At 34.9% G+C, this 18881-nt stretch overlaps 4 protein-coding genes and 1 long non-coding RNA gene across 5 annotated transcripts; 4 read left to right on the top strand and 1 right to left on the bottom strand.

The window, feature by feature from the left end:
• The first annotated feature begins 1307 nt into the window (after positions 1-1307).
• On the top strand, positions 1308-6276 carry LOC110164539 (acidic mammalian chitinase-like). Its single transcript, XM_020929591.2, has 12 exons — positions 1308-1356; positions 1477-1505; positions 1581-1607; positions 1694-1892; positions 1973-2029; positions 2307-2466; positions 2542-2651; positions 2723-2834; positions 2910-3095; positions 3168-3284; positions 3472-3601; positions 5410-6276. Exons 2-12 carry the CDS (start codon positions 1481-1483, stop codon positions 5592-5594), a joined length of 1308 nt encoding a protein of 435 aa, XP_020785250.2. The 5' UTR covers positions 1308-1356; positions 1477-1480; the 3' UTR covers positions 5595-6276.
• A 488-nt stretch (positions 6277-6764) lies between these two features.
• LOC110164484 (chitinase-3-like protein 2) lies at positions 6765-9682 on the top strand. The gene is made up of 8 exons (XM_055166430.1): positions 6765-6789; positions 8141-8169; positions 8258-8284; positions 8507-8720; positions 8824-8883; positions 9050-9203; positions 9398-9492; positions 9570-9682. Exons 2-8 carry the CDS (start codon positions 8145-8147, stop codon positions 9670-9672), a joined length of 678 nt encoding a protein of 225 aa, XP_055022405.1. The 5' UTR covers positions 6765-6789; positions 8141-8144; the 3' UTR covers positions 9673-9682.
• A 125-nt stretch (positions 9683-9807) lies between these two features.
• Positions 9808-10837, top strand: LOC110164743 (acidic mammalian chitinase-like). Its single transcript, XM_020929855.2, has 3 exons — positions 9808-9993; positions 10082-10198; positions 10709-10837. Exons 1-3 carry the CDS (start codon positions 9811-9813, stop codon positions 10835-10837), a joined length of 429 nt encoding a protein of 142 aa, XP_020785514.2. The 5' UTR covers positions 9808-9810.
• Positions 10169-17398, bottom strand: LOC110164741 (uncharacterized). Its single transcript, XM_055166231.1, has 5 exons — positions 13490-17398; positions 13333-13411; positions 13189-13260; positions 12474-12634; positions 10169-12248 (listed from the first exon to the last, which is right to left on the bottom strand). Exons 1-5 carry the CDS (start codon positions 13693-13695, stop codon positions 12089-12091), a joined length of 678 nt encoding a protein of 225 aa, XP_055022206.1. The 5' UTR covers positions 13696-17398; the 3' UTR covers positions 10169-12088.
• On the top strand, positions 17241-18839 carry LOC129412402 (uncharacterized). The gene is made up of 4 exons (XR_008633698.1): positions 17241-17257; positions 18370-18398; positions 18494-18520; positions 18773-18839. It is a non-coding gene; the product is annotated as an uncharacterized LOC129412402 (long non-coding RNA).
• Positions 18840-18881: the final 42 nt, after the last annotated feature.

Raw genomic sequence — 18881 nt, 5'->3', positions numbered from 1 at the left:
GAGGTAGTGAAGTAAGTGAAATATTTTGAAGGCAGCTCATATCAGATAATCAACACCAACAAAAATATAAAAACAAAAGGTGTCAAACCTGAGGATTCCAGAATAAATATAATAAATAATAAACGAGAAAATTCATAGTTTTGCTGAGGGAGGTACCATGTCTACAAAGGTTTGAGATAAGTAGTCGCCCCTTCCTGTGTAACTACACCAAGTAACTAAGGGCTTTGCTATTGGATAAACATCATCACAAGATTGCCATTGGAAAAGGGGTGAATGCAGCTCTTCTCTTCAAGATACTGCAGGTGCCAAGGCTGTCAACATAATGCAGAGGGGTAAGACAACCAGCTCAGTAATTTGTGTTAAACTAACACTATCAACACCTACTTAACATATGTGTGCAGAACTAGATCTCAGTCCATTTTAAATGGGCCAGATGAAAACTAGCTATCCACTCTGTAACCCAAACAAGTTCACCATGGTCTTCAGATGTGTTCTTCAAGGGGCTCCTCCTGCAGAAGAGATAGGCCTGTCACCATAAATACTACATCAACTTACCATTCAATAACTGATAGGTAATTATATTATTTTGGGCTCAATATATGTTATGTGCACCTTTAATTTTACCAATGGAAACTGTTTTCAGTTTTTTCTTTTTTTGCCTTAAAGCTACCATTTGCACATTTCGCCAGTAGATGGTAGATGAAAACCTTTTGTGAAAGCTGTCTCCCTCCTCGCCTTTGTTCGGGCTCACCTGTGCTCTCTGTCTGTTCTTCTTTTAGACTAAGGCAGATGATAGCTTTAAAGGTTCACTGTGTAAGTGTTGTTTTGGAGGGTCTGCCATCTTGACTCTTTGGAGATGTTCTTTGCCTGAAATGTTCCACAGCATGACATTAATTTTAAATTACTCATGAATCATAAATCTATCAGTGGCACAGTGACCTGTACCTGCTGTCTTTAGGTAAATTAAATGTAATTGTAAATGTAAATGTAAAGTAATAGTAAAAAGTATCTATTTTTAAATCTACTGAAGTAAAGTACAGATACCAAATTTTTCACTTAAGTATAGTACTTTATTACTTTTACTTCCTACCTTCCACCACTGTATATTTGTCAAATCAGTCAGAGATTTCAAATCAGATGATATGAATGGAGTCCACAGGTGGCTGAAATAGTTTTGGTCAATGTCAAACTTGTTTTTCACATTCAGTGGCATTTTAATCTTTCAGATAAACTGCAGCAATTAAATGATGTAAGAGCAATTATATTTTTTCCCACACTATTTAAATAGATTCTGTTGACTGGAACTCTTCAGTTGGTGTTTGAACAGCAAGTGCATCTGTGCTTCTCTTTCAATAGGTAATGCAATTATTATTATTTTTTTTATTTATATATTTATTTAGTCATTCATTCATCCATTCATTCAATCAAATATGTATAAGCTCTGTGTTTGTGTTATAATAAAATCTTTGCTTACAGAAAAATGTCCAGACTACTTCTCATAGCAGGTAATTTCTCAACTTCTCTGTAACTTTTTTGTCATATTAATGTAACAAACTGACTCTGAAAGCTCTTTTCTTCAGGTGTGTGGTTGGCTCTTGCAACCATCAGTGAGTCTTTTTATTATCAACCCAAGCATAATATACGGTAGTTTATCCAATTATAGATTCTAACCTCACTCTTCTATCTTTTGTAGCCTCTTGCAGACTGGTGTGTTACTATGACGGAGAAGCAGCCAGCCGAGACTCCACTGGAAGATTCACCCCAGCTAATATTGATCCAGAACTGTGCACCCACCTCATTTATGCTTTTGCGGTCATTGACAATCAGAATAAGCTTGTGCCTATTAATAACAACATTAGTCTTTATAAAGATCTGAACAACCTTAAAACGAAGTCAGTGCTCAACAAATGCCTCCATAATTTCAGACAATAAATATTTATGTTTGTTACCTCATGCTCTTATATCTTCACAGGAATTCACAGCTGAAAACTATGCTTGCTGTAGGCGGCCCCAATTTTGATAATCAAAAGTGAGTTTTATTTATTTACTATTTAGTGTAAAAAAAAAAGTGGTTCTGACCATATAAAATGTTTCAAATAACTTTTTCCATTTAAATTTTGTTTGTTTATTTGACGCTGATTATTGAACTTCAGTTGTCAGTCCAAATGTTTCAGCTCTAGTTCGATTTGTGAAATGGCAGATCAAGAAGTTTAATTCCAGCTCTGGCTACTGCATTGCAGATCAGTCATTTATAAGGAAGTGTGGTCAATACAAAAGTCTTTCATGGCTATTTTCTTATCTAAAAGGTTTTCTACAATGGTGGCAGCAGCGAATACCAGAAGTTCATTTATTACTTCAGCCATTGCACTAATTAAAGACAATGGGTTTGATGGCCTCAATCTGGACTGGCAGTATCCTGGAGATGGCCAGCCACAGGACAAGACTCGATTCACAAGTCTCTGTCAGGTTCAAACATTTTCCATTCCTTACATTTAACTTTTGTCACAGTTTACAAAACCAAATTTTCTGGATCCTTTTTAGGAGCTCAGAACTGCATTTCAGGCAGAGAATCCACCCTTGCTTCTCTCCGCCAGTGTGTCTGCAGTAAAGGCAATGATTGATAAGAGTTATGAAGTCGCAAAGATAGCCTCGTAAGATACCTCCTAGCATTTTCTTATTTTTATAGGAATAATGTTTTAAACCTCAAATATATTTTTCACAGTGAAGTGGATTTCCTAAATGTTTTGACCTTTGGATTCCATGACACATCAGAAACGAAGACAGCACATCACAGTCCTTTGGGAGCCTTAACTGCTGGGGATATTCTGACTACGGCAAGTACAGTTTAGTGTATATTGTTTTGTACATTGGACATTTCTCATATTAATTACTTTTTAATGCATTTATAGGAATATGCAATGGCATACTGGAAAAATCTTGGGGCGCCAAAAAATAAACTAAACATGGCATTTGCTGCTTATGGAGTTGCCTTTACTCTCACTGATCCCAGTAATAGTGGAGTTGGTGCCCCTGCCAGTGGTCCTGCAGAGCCAGGCTGCTATGGGGGAACGGCTGGGATTTGGTCATATTACGAGGTAAAATAATCACACATTAAGAGATTAAGGTTTTCCATTAAGTTGTAACTAAATTATTATTGTCCTTTTTAGATTTGCCTCTACATTAAAGGGGGAGACTTGCGTTGGATTCCGGAGCAGAGCGTTCCTTATACAGTCACAGAAGGGCAGTGGGTTGGATATGACAACACTACCAGTATTGATGCTAAGGTACAGTTATCAGTTTGTGAATGCAGTTTATCATGATTCATTAAAGGTGCAGTATGCAACTTTTCTTTTTCATCATAACATTCTATAGGCCAATATTATTTAATATTAATATTGTTAGATAAGTAAATGCATTAGTACTATTCACCTCTGCGCATGAACACAACCTATCGTCTTCTCATATTTTCAGGTGAAACATATTGTGGATAATGGTTATGGGGGAGCGTGTGTGTGGGCTCTGGACCTGGATGACTACACCGGACAGTTTTGTCAGATCGGCAGTAACCCCTTCATAAGCCACCTGAAAAGCAAACTACCAGGTAAATTGCATTTAGCATATCCCTAGTATTTAGGTCGCATTCACAATCGAGATTTTTCTTTTTGGTATTGAATAGTCTATTTATAACGCAAAAGTCATCTCACAACAGAAAAATCTGATATTTTTTATTAAAGAAATGTTACCACAAAGGTACATTTTGCCTAAAATATTCAGCACCATATTCGAGTCTAGGGTGTCAGCCAACCATCAACATCTTACTATTCATGGGTTACACCTTCCTTTATGCAACATTTACAACGCACAATGGTTACACGCCTGACCAAAAAATGACCTTTAACCAAACAAACCTGTACACATTAAACTGCCTTGTATGGATGCAGCAACATGAACTGTAGATATATAAATAGTGTATGGATGTGGTGACTACTTATTGACTGACTGAATGAATGGTTGTAATAATATACTTTGTATTTTATTGGCATGTACACCATTTCTAATGTCAACCTGTCCAGGGACTGAAGTGGAAATTTACAATTTTGCTATAACCTGGCACATATTACCTCTTTGTGTAGGTCAAAGTTTTGGGCTTTTTCCATTCAAATTATATAATATTTTGCAATTGTACATTTTTTTTAAGATTCTTAAACCGAATGATAGGGACTTGTTGATAAACTGGGCAGTGCCTAGCAGACTAATGGCCCCTGATGTACTTAGCATGTTAGCTGTTGTTAACTCTCCTCTAACTTCTTAAAGTTGTGAAATGCCTTTAAAAATTCATCACAGTGAATAATTTGGATGCTCTGAATGCGCTAGGAAAGTGAGAAATAAGTTTAGACAGGCTGAAAACCTTTGAAAATGAACTAGTTCTGTTTTTTACATTAATAAAAATCAGGTACAACACCTTTAACATAAATGTTTTTTTTTCTAGATACCAACACCAACACCAACGCACCATACACTGTTTAAATGTAATATTTAGAAGGACAAGAGCAGTGTAATTCTAGGCTTTCATTTATACTATGCACCAAGAATGCTGTTTTTGTTCTCTAAATGCAACAATAAAAAGAAAAGCTTTCAGTGAATGTTTGAAAAACAAGCAATTTAACATTCAAGTAAAATCTGAAAAAAAAATCTAAGCTGTCATCTCTGTTGTAGAAACAGATGATTCAAATGACCATTAAAATCAGATGCTCTGTCCAATTCTCAGCCCACATGCCTATGTCACACATGCTCACGCACAACAAGTTTTCATATACATACCAAAGCATGATACAAAACAATACACTAGAACAGACATGTCAATCTCAGGCCCAGGGGCCAAATTTGGGCCACGATATAATTGCATTTGACTTGCGAGATCATTATCAAATATGTATTAGGGCTGGCCTGCTGGCTACAGATAGGTTATAGAGACATTATTTATTTAAAATTTTATTATTATTTTATATTCAGCTTGTTCTGGATTCAATGTTTAAGCAAAACTATTATTAAACATTTATTTTAAAAAGAAAAGGTTTGACATTATATATCTCAAAAGAAGAGAATACATACAGATGTTGTTGAAATGTTTCAATAAATATTTAGTTTGGCCCATGACTTTTAAAGTTTTTAATTTTGAGCCTCTGTGAATTGGAGTTTGACACCCCTGTACTAGAGCTTTACAAACCTGATACGATGTGCAGCAGTTTCATTAGTAAAATACAAGCTGATTGTGTTGTGATAGCGCTCTGAAGAGGCAGTGTTTTTCACGAATATAGTCTTTTCAATACAATAAAAGCTAACATGGTTGAAATATACACCTCATAGAAGTGTAATAACCCCTCTTTAATGTATACATTTTTCTTCTAGCTACCACTACCACCACCACCACTGGAGGAGATGTCTGCAATGGAAAAACCGGGCTCCACCCCAACCCAGAGAACAATACCACCTTTTATAACTGTGATCACGGCACTGGAACTCTACAATCTTGTAATGCAGATTTGATTTTTTGTGACTCATGCAAATGCTGTAACCGTCCATCCGCCTGTTGAAAATGTACTGGTGATATTTAAACAACAACTGGATGTCCTGTAAGACTTAAATGGGTTGTGATTGTTCTCAAGGTTTTTAATGTATTGATTATAAGTTATAATATCATAATTTCAACTTCTATATCCAATCACAAAATGTTTTCAAATTATATCAGTGCAATATATATTTTACTAAGTTGAAATTTTAATAAAATTACACTAAATCACAATGTTGTGTCCTACGCTATTAGACCACAAAAAATATAACACCGACTATTTAAAGCTTATGAGAATATTAATGATGTAAGGAGGTAGTGAAGTAAGTGAAATATTATCACCAACAAAAATATAAAAAGAAAAGGTGTCAAACCTGAGGATTCCAGAATAAATATCATAAATAATAAACAAGTAAATTCACAGTTTTGCTGAGGAAGGTACCATGTCTACAAAGGTTTGAGATAAGTAGTCGTCCCTTCCTGTGTAACTACAACAGGTAACTAAGGCTTTGCTATTGGATAAACATCATTACAAGATTGCCATTGGAAAAGGGGTGAATGCAGCTCTTCTCTTCAAGATAATTCAGGGAAGACAGTTGCCATTTATTTTTTTAGAAGTCTAATCAGTACTGTAATTAGACAACAATGACCTCCTACCTGCTGTCCCTGTCTAATCAGTAAGTAAAAAAAAAAAGAAAAAAAAAAAAGCTAAGTATAGGCTTTGTTAATTATGTTTTCGTGAAATGTATTGTCTAACCTGTCATATGCACATTTTTTCCTCTTAGAATTCTGACCTGCCCTCCAGCTTTTAAACAATAGGCATTTAAAAATAAGTGTTACATGAATGCAGCCTATCATTATTTTACCAGGAAATTAGAGACAACATGTGTTCTGTAAGATTAGATGCATGCTTTCTGTCTTCACAGTGAATGTTTTTTCTACTACATCAAATAAATGTATACAGAATGATTAATTGTTGTTTGTTCTATTCTATTTCTTTTCTTTATCATATTACAAAAAGGAGACACTTATTACTTAGCTTATAATTACTATTTGTTTAAGACGGGTGCTATGACGTGGAACCTTTATAAAAAAATGTAACAAAAACACCAGTTATCCCTCCTTTGTGCCACTCCTATGTATACAACAACAATTTGTGTATAAATTCAACCCAGTTTGACCTATAGCTCACATTGTCATTGGAGCTGCTACCTTCTTGTGTGAGTATTTGGATATTATTAATATTTTTCACTCATTTCAATCTGTATCTTTGTATAATAGCATAGAGCATATCTGATAATTGTATAACTGACTCTTACCCTAACCCTTCAACACAATAGAGAACATACTGTGTCCATAACAGAATAAAGCTTGTGTTTAATCCCCACAAATGAAGACTATAGGGAATAATACAACAGAGGACTGTGATGGATAGTAAACAGAATAAATAAAAGAGTTTTTCTAGACACTCAAAGACTAAATAGATGGGTGAACTGAACTACTCATTAAAAGCATTAATTTGTTCAAAAATATTCTGAAGATCATTTTAACTCCCTTCAGCTGCCTTAATTTTGATTTTACCGTTTAATGTAGTTGTATACAGTCTTACATTTGCTCAACAGGTTAGAAGCTATTTAAAGCTTTGTCAAAAGGATTGTCAAACTTGTTTTTCAAACTCTTACCAGCAGACTTAAGTATGTATTAAAAGAACTAGTAATTAACATACCGTAATTATGAGTAAGGCCGATTCGCAGTTTTCCATTTACGTCACTGTGTATTCTTGTAAAGGTTAAAGTGCATATCTCGTTGAAATTTCCCTACAGCACAGTTAATTGTTATTATATTTAAGAGCTCACAAAAATCTTATCTTATGATGTATTTTTTTCTAAACTGCAAAATATTTATTATTATTAAATTAATAATTGACAACAGCTTTTTTTTGTTACATGAAGGTTTACTCTGCTAAAAATGCCTTCCTCCTGTAAAACGTGACTGTGTTTTGGATAGAAATTTTAGTGTTGATGAAATAGGTAGAGGAATTCAATTTTAAAACTCACGCTACTTCCTTAACTGCCACTTGACTCATGTTACACTCTGGTAAATATTTACTACAATTACTACCTTATCAAACAAATGAATAATTAGAAGAACATGAAAATCTGTCATATGCACTTTAAGGTTCACTGTGTAACTTTTTTTGCTGGAGAATTTGCCAAGGGAAATGATTTTATTAATTCAACTTTTTTATGTACATTAGTCTACAATTCATCAATAATGGATTATTCAGGTCACAATATAATTGTGGAGCTTTTAATGTTGCTTCTTATATCACAATAACTTTACTTTTACAGAAGTTTAATTTCATAATGCTATATAGTAGGGGAATGGTAATGTATTAGAATGAAAGAAAATTAGAGATTTCACTTTTCTTTTGCTGTGTGTAAATAATCTCAAATATTTGTTAAATCATTATGGTTCTTCTCACAATAAATGTAAAACTAAAATTCAATATTGTGTGTAGTCTACAAACACCAGCAACAATTTATTCATTTCATCTTTCTATCCACACAGCAACATGCACGGAATACTTCTGACCACAGGTAACCAAGCTTATCTGCATCCTCCTGTCATTTTTAGATCTCGTCCTTTATTTTTAACTCTTTTTTGTTTGTTTGTTTTTATCTCAAGGCCTCTTTGTGGCATTTGTCACTATGGGTATGGCATTTATTTTTACATTTTTATATCAGATGAAGTATCATTTTGAGTATAGAATCTTGTCAAGTGAAGGCTATGGTGTCCCTGACCTGAGTCAATGTAAAATAACTGAATGGAGAAAATGTGTCTTATATCTTACATCTCAAAAAAATACAGCAAAAACTTCAAGAAAATCTTATTTCTAATGACGTTTTAATCTTATTTCTCTTGTGTTCCTCCCAGCCTGCTCCGAAAGGCTGGTTTGTTACTACGACAGAAAGGCGGCCGCCAGATCCTTCCTTGGCAAGTTCACTCCAGCCAACATTAATCCATTTCTGTGCACCCACATCATCTATAGTTATGCAGCCATTGATGACAAAAACAACAAGAACAGACTGATACCAGTAGATCCGGCAGATCTGATTCTGTACAACGACCTGATTAAACTTAAATCGGTGTAAGTGCACAAAACTACTTCACAATCAACTTTCACATAATAAATCTTCTTCTTCTTATTATTATTATTATTATTTTAATTCTCATCTTTTTTATTTTTACAGTAATCCAAATTTGAAAACTTTACTAGCTGTAGGTGACCCATCAGGCAATGACGATCAGGCGTAAGATGTTCTGTAATAATATTTTGTAAATGTATTTATTTTTATAGTTGTAGTAGTATTACAATACATTGTTGATCAGTACAATAGTATTGTTGATCAGTTCTTCTGCCATTATTTCATATTTTAACTTTGCATTTTACGAAAGACTTTTTTTTTCCTCTTCTAGTTTCTCTGTAATGGTGGCCTCACCAAATACCAGAAGGAATTTTATCGATTCAGTCATCCTTTTATTTCGGGAATACAGTTTTGATGGGCTAAATCTGGACTGGCGCTATCCCGATGTCAATGCAAACAGTAAAAAATTCACAACTCTCTGTCAGGTTAGAAAATGCTTGAATAATGGTGAATCTCTCCCTTGGTTACAGTAAAGATATCATTTTTGTCCAGTTTCAAAAAGTCAGAACATGTTACCTGGTTTTGTTTGTTTGTTGTTTGGGGTTTGTTTAATACAAAGTGAGACTGAACTGTACATGACTGATGCATCTGAACTCACATTTGCTTGGTTTCTATTTAGGAGCTCAGAACAGCTTTCTCCAGCGAATCACTGCTCCTCACTGCCAGTGTATCCGCTACGCAGACAAGTGGTTATGAAGTCTCAAAGATTGCTCCGTAAGACCTAAATAATACTAACAAAATTAGTTCAAATGCAAGTAATAGTAAGAATATTTTCTTTTACTCTTTTACAGTGAACTGGATTTCATCAATGTTTTAACATACAACTTTCACAGTCCAACAGAAACCGGCCACAGCACATCACAGTCCTTTAGGTCCATTTATCACAAAACCTAGTGATACTCTGACCACGGCAAGTACAATGTTAATTAATTAGTTAATAATTAAAAATAATCTGTATATCGCTTTGAATGTACATGGGACATTAATCCTATTAATACAATTTTAATGCACTTATAGCAATTTGCAATGAACATGTGGAAGACTCAAGGTGGGGCAGCGCTGCCAGCAAATAAACTAAACATGGGAATCGCTGCTTTTGGAATTGCCTTTAGACTGGTTGATCCCAACACTGATATAGTTGGTGCACCTACCAGCACTGTTCCTCCAGAAGAAGGGTGCTACACTGCTCAACAAGGCTTTTGGTCATATTATGAGGTAAAGCAACTGGATAGGTCATTTATTATATCTCTTGATTGTTGTCTGTTGATGCTTGTGAAAATATTCTTTTCATTGTTCTTTTCAGACTTGTCTCTACAGGCAGGGTGTTGCTGAGAAGTGGATTCCGAGTCAGAGTGTTCCTTATGCGGTCACACAAGGGCAATGGGTTGGGTATGACAACACTGACAGTCTTGATGCAAAGGTACAGTTCCTTTTTATTGCAGATGTTAAGTACTTTGCATTTTTTAAATTGCACTATGTAACCTTTCTAGAGAAGAGTATGCCACCTGCTTGTCTCTATAGATTGCTTTGCCAGGAATGTTCCACCGTATGAATGTTCCATTTACGTATCAGTCTTATCAAGAAGGTATTTTTAAGCAATTAAATCAGACACAAAGCATTGACATTTCTATGAAGAGGAGTAGGTGGTGTACCCTCACACAGAAAAGTTACATAGTGCACCTTTAACATTCTTAGACTTAGAAAAATGTATTTGATACACAAGGGAAATTACTTGGACACAGTAGGGAACACATCACAATAAACATAATAACAAAGAAAAAATATGAATGGCAATAATAAATTAGTAGCAAAAATAGTAAGAGACTGGTAACAAATAAGGGATAATTATATAAACATGTATATGTAAGTAAATAGAAATATAGTAATATATTCACAATTATTTTAAAAAGTGCTTCATTTCTATTTTCAGGTGGCACATATTAAGTCTAATGGCTATGGGGGAGTATGTGTGTGGGCTGTGGACCTGGATGACTACACTGGACAGTTTTGCCGGAATGGAACTAACCCCTTCATAACATACCTGAAAAGCATTCTGTAGCCACACATAGCAGCTGCTCATATACCTTTACTTATTTACCTATATGTCAGTTAATCACTACAGTCTTAAATAATATTTAATATTATTTTCAAATCTTGGTTGAAGTGGCCTCTGCCCCTAATCTGGAACATAATCACATTCTAGAATCAGGAAAACAAAACAATTTATTTAACACCAAACAAATTATTTTTAAGTACAATATCAGAAAACATGGGTGCTGTACCAAAAAGTTAGATTTTATTATTGCCCAAACCTTCTCTAATCTGGTATCATAATGCAACAGTATTTGGTAGAAACTAACATGTCTATAAGATATCCACAAAGAAAAAAATAAAAATCAATGACAATGACAAACATCTCCTCTGTAAAAACAACTGACCTGAAGGTGATTTTTATTTTTATATTTTTTTTCAATCTAGTTGGATAAAGTTAAATAAAAGTAATAATCAAGTGTCATTACTATGCACATCTGAGGTTTGTGGACACAATAGCTAACAAACTTTGCTTGGGTGCAACAGTTGTAGATTTTCTGTATAATGATGCGTCTTCTGATGTATTCAATATGTGTTTGTCTGGAATCTTGATTTATTTAGGATTATTACCATTTATTATTAGTATTAATTTGAATGAGCATCAGTCACAAAAGTATATAATTATTTTGATTCTAATTAAGTGCTCTATATATTACATTATATTCTGTTAATTATTGTTCTATAGTATTTATTAAAATTTTGTGAATCACAAAACATACAAAAATCCTCATGATTGTGTTGTGGTGTATTTTTAGAGTCTACCCTAGTCTTATATCTTATGATTACAGTAAGTGGTTTAATGTGTAAGTGGAAGTTCCTTAATATCCATTTTTGGATAAATGTGAAGTAAAAGAGTCAGGGTTATTTCTAAAGCAGCAATGTTTAAAGAAGACCTATTGTGTTTGTGTTTGCTGTATAGTTATAATCTGTGTCAGCCATGGATCATTTGGACATTTTAAATTGCATATTCATCTAAAATGTCTTAATGAAAGAAACAAGTCTGCTGACTTCTGCGTTAGAAAACTATGGTGCCCAATGGAAGCTGAAGCCATCCCAACAAAGCACCCTGAAATTGTTGGCATCTCCAATGGATAGTTGCACATCATGCTAGAGAGCCATCAGTTTTTGCTGCTGAATCCTACTCTTGCCACAGATTGAGGAAATAAAATTGAAGAAGGAAGTTAGATCAGTGGGTGTATTCTGCATGTTGTAGAAGTTTTCAGCTTGTCCAAGAAAGGGTGGAAATAAAAGGGTGGAGGTAAAAGGCTGGAGGCCAACTGGTTGGACCTCTCTGGGGACTTGTTCTGGCCATGTGCGTGGAGGAACTGGAGGGACTATGTCTCTTAGCTGGCCTGGGCTTCAGGGTCCCCCCAAAGGAGCTAAAGGAAGTAACAGGGGAAATAACAGATTTAAAGAAGAAGTGATGTAATGTAAGGAAGAGGATGATATTGGGTGGCTTAGAGTCCTCAGTATGGCATGAAGAATAATGGAAATTAAAGTTAAAATTAAAGTTGGTTTTATTTTTTTTCATTCAAATTCAAAATTGTGACACCCCTGAACCCAAATAAAATGTATAAAACAAAATGATTTTATTTAGTTGTTACCTGGAACAACAGTCACAGATGGATACAGGTCCAGAACTGTTTTTGAGTTGATATCCCAAAGATGTTTCATTGTAGGGGTTGACAGGCAATAGATCAAATCCTTTAACAATATCCATCTTCACACGAGGGTCTCCAATGGTGGTCTCCACAAACTCCAAGACCTAGATGACATTCTGTGTGTTGATACTGAGCCATTTTTAATAATTTAAAAACATTTACAAAAAGAGCCAGTGATAATGACAAACACAAACTTTGAATTGGGTTCATTTAAATGTCCGTACCCATTTTTGTATTTGAGCTATATTTGTCTAGCTCCAATACAGATATATTGTATGAGGAGCTTGTGTGCTCTGTGTCTCTGCACCCAATAATAAAATGTTTAACTGTCCAAGAAACAGGAATTGCACTGTTAGCATGCTAGTTATAGACAGCTAAATTTTGCACAGGCTCCTTACAGTTGTAAATAGCCCTTTTAAACTCATTGTGCTGAATAATTTGGATGCTCTGAATGCATAAGGTTTTGTTTTTCATGTTTTTAAGAGCGTAAACATCAGCTATAGCATGAGTGTTGCACATGTTACTCAAAACAGACCTGAACCATACAGAATAGTTATTTTTTGTAGCATTTGATATAATTAAGTTCTCAATATTTCTTTCAACCATTTTAATATTACCTTGTATATCATCCACCATCAATATACACAATGTGTTGTACCTCTTTTAGTGACTGTGCCGAGTGGATTCTTAAATTCACAAATGCTTCTGCGTATGAAGGAATCACATTATCCTGCACAAAAAACATAATTAAGACTTAATTCGCTAAAATATTGTTTCCTCTCCATGAATTTAATCTTTATACCTTCACTCCTCCATTAAACATTGTGATAGCTGTAGTGGTCCTCACAAATGCATTGGTTGTCTCATTCATTTCCATGACCCTGAAAAAGAAAGCATATTACTTAATAAACAAAATATTAACCATCTTATATATTTTATCTAATGTGTTTAGTATTTACCTGCCAATCAATGGTGAAAACAGCCACAGATTTGAGAGTTGGAGATTTGAGAGGTCCCGCACAATTGTACTAAGTGATATTTCTGCACTTTTGTGGTTAATTTTAACTTTTTTGTGAGATATTAACTGAACTTTAACCAACACATTTACAAGCACATTTGACCACATTCCTGACGCATCAGTAAAATATATTCTGAATATTTTCATCAAGATGCAAAAGGGCAAAAAATAAAGTAATAAAAAATGAAGATATACATTTTTGTCAATATCTCCCAGCCATATACTCAACTTATTTGCTTGGAAATGAGCAGATTTTGTATCCCTAAGTTGCAAAATGTGTTTTATTGATCACAAATTGAAATGCAGAAGAAAGTACGGGTGCATCGTAACTCGTTGGAGAGGAGCTGATCGAAAAGTTGTTCTAAAACTGTATATGCCCAAACATTCATACATTTGGATAGTATCTATCTGTTAAAAAGTTACCCCAGTTTTAATGCAGAAGTGTTGTTGAATAAGAAGCCAGTCATAAGAGAGAATAAATAATTAACTTACTGACCTGTGCAAACTGATCCCTCCTAAAAGGCTAACAATTTACTGAGGTGCCCAAAGAATAAGAATAACAACATTTAATAAACCTCTTAGATCTACTTAAGAAATGCAAGTTCCAAACAAATGATTGAAACTGATTTACCTTTTAACCGCTGCTGTCAATATGCCAATGATGGTTTCTTGGGGAGGCATTATAGACGGTATATATAAATGCACATAGCTAACAAGCTAGTCGCTGCCTTCATTTGAGTGGAGCCAAACATTATGGTGGGTGGTTTATGGGAGGTATTGACACACTGAGCTTTAATACTGCTGACCCTTTTTCAGTTGTGGTAATTCTGTAAATTTAGACATACGTGTTCCAAGCTATCATTAATGAAGTGACTGAGTGTAAAATGTACACAACAGCAGGTCCATCAAGACTGCCCGAGCCCTCATCCAGGACAAACAAAATCTTAACCTGTAAAGGATTAAATAACTCAATTAGCTCAGTCTTTTTACAATGTTCTCTATGTCTATATTAATTGAGATGGAGGCAGGTAAAATGTAAAAAGAGCTCAACATAGCCAGCCCACTGTTCCAGAAGTAAATTTCCCACTCATATTTCTCATAGACTGAAAACAATCTATATATTAAAAGTCTAAAAGCTTCCTCAGGGTTAATCAGCATAAGACATATAATTTTATTCAAAATCTGTTTCTGAAACTTTATAAACTGATAAATTATTAAAACATTTTTCAAAATATTGCTTTTTAAATGTGCTTTTGGACAACTGTGTTTCTTTCAAACATAAAACACTCTATCTTGTGATGTCATGTGGCATTTACAGGACGTGCTCCACACAACTCCATACACCTTCACTAGAATGATTTGCATAATTTCAGATCTGGAATTATCAACCTCAAAAGAACAAAAGGTATAGAGCTCCTGCATTTGTCATCACGCAGTCCCAGCATGCACCTCCAAACCCCATACGGGCAGTGGTCGCAGCTGAGAACTTCCATAGAAAATAATGGTGTGGGCCATGTGTGATCTGCAGTGAACAAAATTTATAGGAGATTGTGGATTACTGTTGCGCACTGAAATGCACCGAGGACTTTATTATGTCCTCAAAGCTGTTATACGGTGTAATAGCATTGTAATTGTTTGTTTATTATGTCCATGTTATGTCAGGAGGGGGTGTGATGTTTTATGAATGGTTTGGTGCATTGTAAACAGAGAATTAGACTTATGTTTTAGAGGAAGCAGGGCTTACATCTTCGGTCCTGTGTGTTAAAGAGTTCAGTGTGAGCTGTGGCTGTGACAACAGCTTGTATTAAACTAGCAGCTCATCAATAAAGCATAATTCAAAGAGTTCAAGGCGTTTGGTTCTTACTTTTGAGTACTTCTAGTCATTACAATATTTTTTCAATTTCACATCATTTAAACTGTCAGTATCAGTCAACAATATAAGTCTATTTTTCACAAACATCTCCAAGAACCTTTTTTGATGATGAAAGAAGGTCAAAAGTAAACCAGATGTCCAGATATAGCAGAATTAAGGCAAAATGTATGCGACCTATTCTTTTTTCACACCCGTGCCAGGTAAGTGTCACTCATGTTTAATCTGATTAGTTTTAAGATACACCATTGTCTACGATTTCCAATAATGACAAATAAACCCCCCAAAAAACCCAAAAGAGAGTCAGTGCTAGGGTATTGCTAACTTAGTTGGCGTAGTGGTCACTCACTGAAACTTCAGCAAAGAAAAATCCCCCCTGCCCAGAAAGGTTTCCATAGAGCGCATCACAGACTGCTCATGTTCGGTTGACAGGGCACCTACAGTTTTCAAAAAGGTTGGATTTTTGTGGCAATTTTTACCTCTTTTCAGATCATAAACTTTTTCTCAGCTCAAAATCCCTCAGTTGTCTTAAAAACAGCTTTTTAATCATTAAACAGCTTTCACTCTGATCGTGAGCCTGCATGAGAGAAGAGCACTACTGCACATATTCAATGGGCAGAGAGCCATCAGAAGTACCTAGCTGGGCTAGGCTAATCTAGTCAATTCGGCCTATTGACTTGAATGGGCGGCCCAGCCTCTTTTTGTCTCTAAATGATCGTAATCCTTTTGTTTTTGTTTTTTTTGTGGTGGCACTTCCGATTTCTGATTAAACGAGGATCCCATTCATATCGGTAGAGAATTTAGGAAAGGTATTGTATCTTAAATATTAAATATTTTATAACATAAAGTCAGTTCATTTTTGTAAAATGTTAAATTTTTTGTGCTCCAACAAGTCAGCAGTGCACCTGTTCTCTGGGGGCTTTAAAACGGTTTTATAGTTTAAATTGAACTTATTTGCTGTCAAGATCGGCAGCCCCATACAAAAAAATACAACATAAATTGATGATAGCAGCACCCACAGCAATTTCCGGAATAAGGTGGATAAATCCATGGACCATGGCTCATTTTTCTTACCTCACTTCCTCCTCCTTGATGCCTCTCCTTTATTCTGCAGGAAATGGATGAGGAAGTCTCACCCAAAGAGGAGACACAGTGAGGAGAGAGGATATAAACTCTGAGAGACCAATAAAGTTTGATAATTTTCTCTGATGTCTGCCTCCTGAAACCTCCCTCATGTTTACTCCTTCCTTCTGGGGTTTTCTTTGGGACCCCACTTAATGTGACACATTTGACTGACAGCTGAAAAATGCAGGATCGAGGAGAGGAATCAAGGAAAAGGAAGCTAGGAAAGAGAATTGAGACGTGACCCCTGTCTTGCCGCAGCTTGTTTAATTCTGAAGCTGCGCCTGTGCTGTTTCCCTCTAGTCCCCACAATAGTGTTAACATCACCATCTAGTGGTCTGGATGTCTATTGCACCCAAAATAAAAAGTTTGACACAATACAAAACAATAGAAGGGTTGTCTGTTTCCGTCTACAGTACCAGGTAGTCGACATAGGTTTGAGATAAGTAGGTATGTGTGCAATCACTATGCTGTAATTAGACAACAATTACCTTCTATCTGCTGTCCATATCTAATCAAGAAGTACAATGATTATTACAAGTTGCTTCAGGCGTATGCTATGACATAGTGCCTTTACAGAAAATATTTTAAAAAAGTATCAGCCAATCAAGCAATTATCCCCCCTGTGTGCCACTCCTACTCACAGAAGAATTTGTGTATAAATTCAACCCAGTTTGACCTACAACTCAGTTTTCACCTGAGCTGCTACCTTCTTGTGTGAGTATTATTATTTTTCACTAATTTATGTGTCTGTGTATAATAGCATAGAGCATATCTGATAATTGTATAACTGATATTAACTCTTACCCTAACCCTTCAACACAATAGAGAACATACTGTGTCCATAACAGAATAAAGCTTGTGTTTAATCCCCACAAACGAAGACTATAGGGAATAATACAGCAGAGAACTATGATGGATAGCAAACAGAATAAATAATAATAGTACACTGTATTTATAAAGAGGCTTTCAAGACACTCAAAGACACTAAATAGATGGGTGAGCTGAGCAGAGTACCAAAAGTGTTAACTTGTTCAAAAATATTCTGAAAATGGTTTTAACTGCATTCAGCCTCCTTAACTTTATTTTCACTTTAGTTTTAATCTAGTTGTATACAGTGTTACATTTGTATATCAGATCAGATGTTGTTTGTCAAGCATTGTCAAACTTGTTTTTCAAACTCTTACAAGCAGAATAAATTATGTATTAGAGAACTAGTAATTAACATACATGTTGATGACACAGGTAGAAGTATTCAGTTTTAAAACTCACCATTACGTTAACTTTTTTCCACAAACTTCCACTTGATTGATGTTACACTATGGTAAATATTTAGTATGTTCTACCAAACAAATTAATACTACTAAAACCTGGCATATACACTTTATTTCTTAAAGGATCACTTTATAGCCTTTTCTGGTGGAGAGTCTGCCAAAGGAAATGATTGTTTTTATTTATTCAACTTAAAAAAAAAAAAGTCTACAATTAATCGATAATGGATTAATTCAGGTCACAGTGTAATCGTAAAAAAACTAAAGTATAACAATAGTGACCATTTTAGAAGCAAAATTAAGTTATTTCAGTTCAATCTCAACTCCAAAAACATAAGCCTAAATGCATACAGTAGAGTTTTATGTGGCTGCTTATATCACAGTAACTTTACTTTTATATTAAGAAAGTTTTATTTCATAATGGTATATAGTATTAGATAGTAGTAGATTTCACTTTTGCTGTGCTGTCTGTAAATAATCTCAAATATTTGTTAAACCATGATATTTCTTCTCACAATAAATGCAATTTCATTTCATTTCATCTTTCTATCCACACAGCAACATGCACAGAATACTTCTGACCACAGGTAACCAAGCTTATTGTTAACTGCATTCTCATTTCTAGATCGCGCACTGTATTCTAATGAATGTTTTTAACTTTTTTTTTTTTTTTTATCTCAAGGCCTCTTTGTGGCTCTTGTCACTATGGGTATGGCATTTATTTTTACATGTTTATATCAGATGAAGTATCATTTTGAGTATAGAATGTTGTCAAGTGAAGGCTGTGGTGTCCCTGGCCTGATCCTATAGTCAAAGTAAAATAACTGGATAGAGAAAATTAAAATTTTCCATATTCCATCTGAGAAAAATTACTGAAAAAATATAGACTAATAATACAGCTAAATTATTAAAAAACCTTATTTCCAAAGTTTTAATCTCATTTCTCTTGTGTTCCTCCCAGCCTGCTCCAAAAGGCTGGTTTGTTTCTACGACAGAAATGCGGCTAACAGACCCTCCATCGGCAATTTCACTCCAGCCAACATTAATCCACTTCTGTGCACCCACATCAT

This window comes from Boleophthalmus pectinirostris, unplaced genomic scaffold (genome assembly GCF_026225935.1).
Source record: "Boleophthalmus pectinirostris isolate CB_2022bp ecotype Guang Dong unplaced genomic scaffold, ASM2622593v1 HiC_scaffold_8, whole genome shotgun sequence".
In the NCBI taxonomy this organism is placed as follows: domain Eukaryota; kingdom Metazoa; phylum Chordata; class Actinopteri; order Gobiiformes; family Gobiidae; genus Boleophthalmus; species Boleophthalmus pectinirostris.
The sequence above is the reverse complement of the archived record's forward strand: the minus strand, read 5'-3'. Positions and strand labels throughout refer to the sequence as shown.

Excerpts from the sequence above, each read along its gene's own strand:
- LOC110164539 (XM_020929591.2), top strand. The coding sequence starts at position 1,481 with ATGTCCAGACTACTTCTCATAGCAG. Across the intron at positions 2,467-2,541 it reads GATTCACAAGTCTCTGTCAG|GAGCTCAGAACTGCATTTCA; the intron begins GTTCAAACATTT and ends GATCCTTTTTAG. Across the intron at positions 3,096-3,167 it reads GGATTTGGTCATATTACGAG|ATTTGCCTCTACATTAAAGG; the intron begins GTAAAATAATCA and ends TGTCCTTTTTAG.
- LOC110164484 (XM_055166430.1), top strand. The coding sequence starts at position 8,145 with ATGCACGGAATACTTCTGACCACAG. Across the intron at positions 8,884-9,049 it reads TCAGGCAATGACGATCAGGC|TTTCTCTGTAATGGTGGCCT; the intron begins GTAAGATGTTCT and ends TTCCTCTTCTAG. Across the intron at positions 9,493-9,569 it reads GAAGTCTCAAAGATTGCTCC|TGAACTGGATTTCATCAATG; the intron begins GTAAGACCTAAA and ends ACTCTTTTACAG.
- LOC110164743 (XM_020929855.2), top strand. The coding sequence starts at position 9,811 with ATGTGGAAGACTCAAGGTGGGGCAGCGCTGCCAGCAAATAAACTAAAC. Across the intron at positions 9,994-10,081 it reads GCTTTTGGTCATATTATGAG|ACTTGTCTCTACAGGCAGGG; the intron begins GTAAAGCAACTG and ends TGTTCTTTTCAG. Across the intron at positions 10,199-10,708 it reads CTGACAGTCTTGATGCAAAG|GTGGCACATATTAAGTCTAA; the intron begins GTACAGTTCCTT and ends TTCTATTTTCAG.
- LOC110164741 (XM_055166231.1), bottom strand. The coding sequence starts at position 13,695 with ATGAAAATATTCAGAATATATTTTACTGATGCGTCAGGAATGTGGTCA. Across the intron at positions 13,261-13,332 it reads TGTTTAATGGAGGAGTGAAG|GATAATGTGATTCCTTCATA; the intron begins GTATAAAGATTA and ends TTTTTTGTGCAG. Across the intron at positions 12,635-13,188 it reads CGGCACAGTCACTAAAAGAG|GTCTTGGAGTTTGTGGAGAC; the intron begins GTACAACACATT and ends AATGTCATCTAG.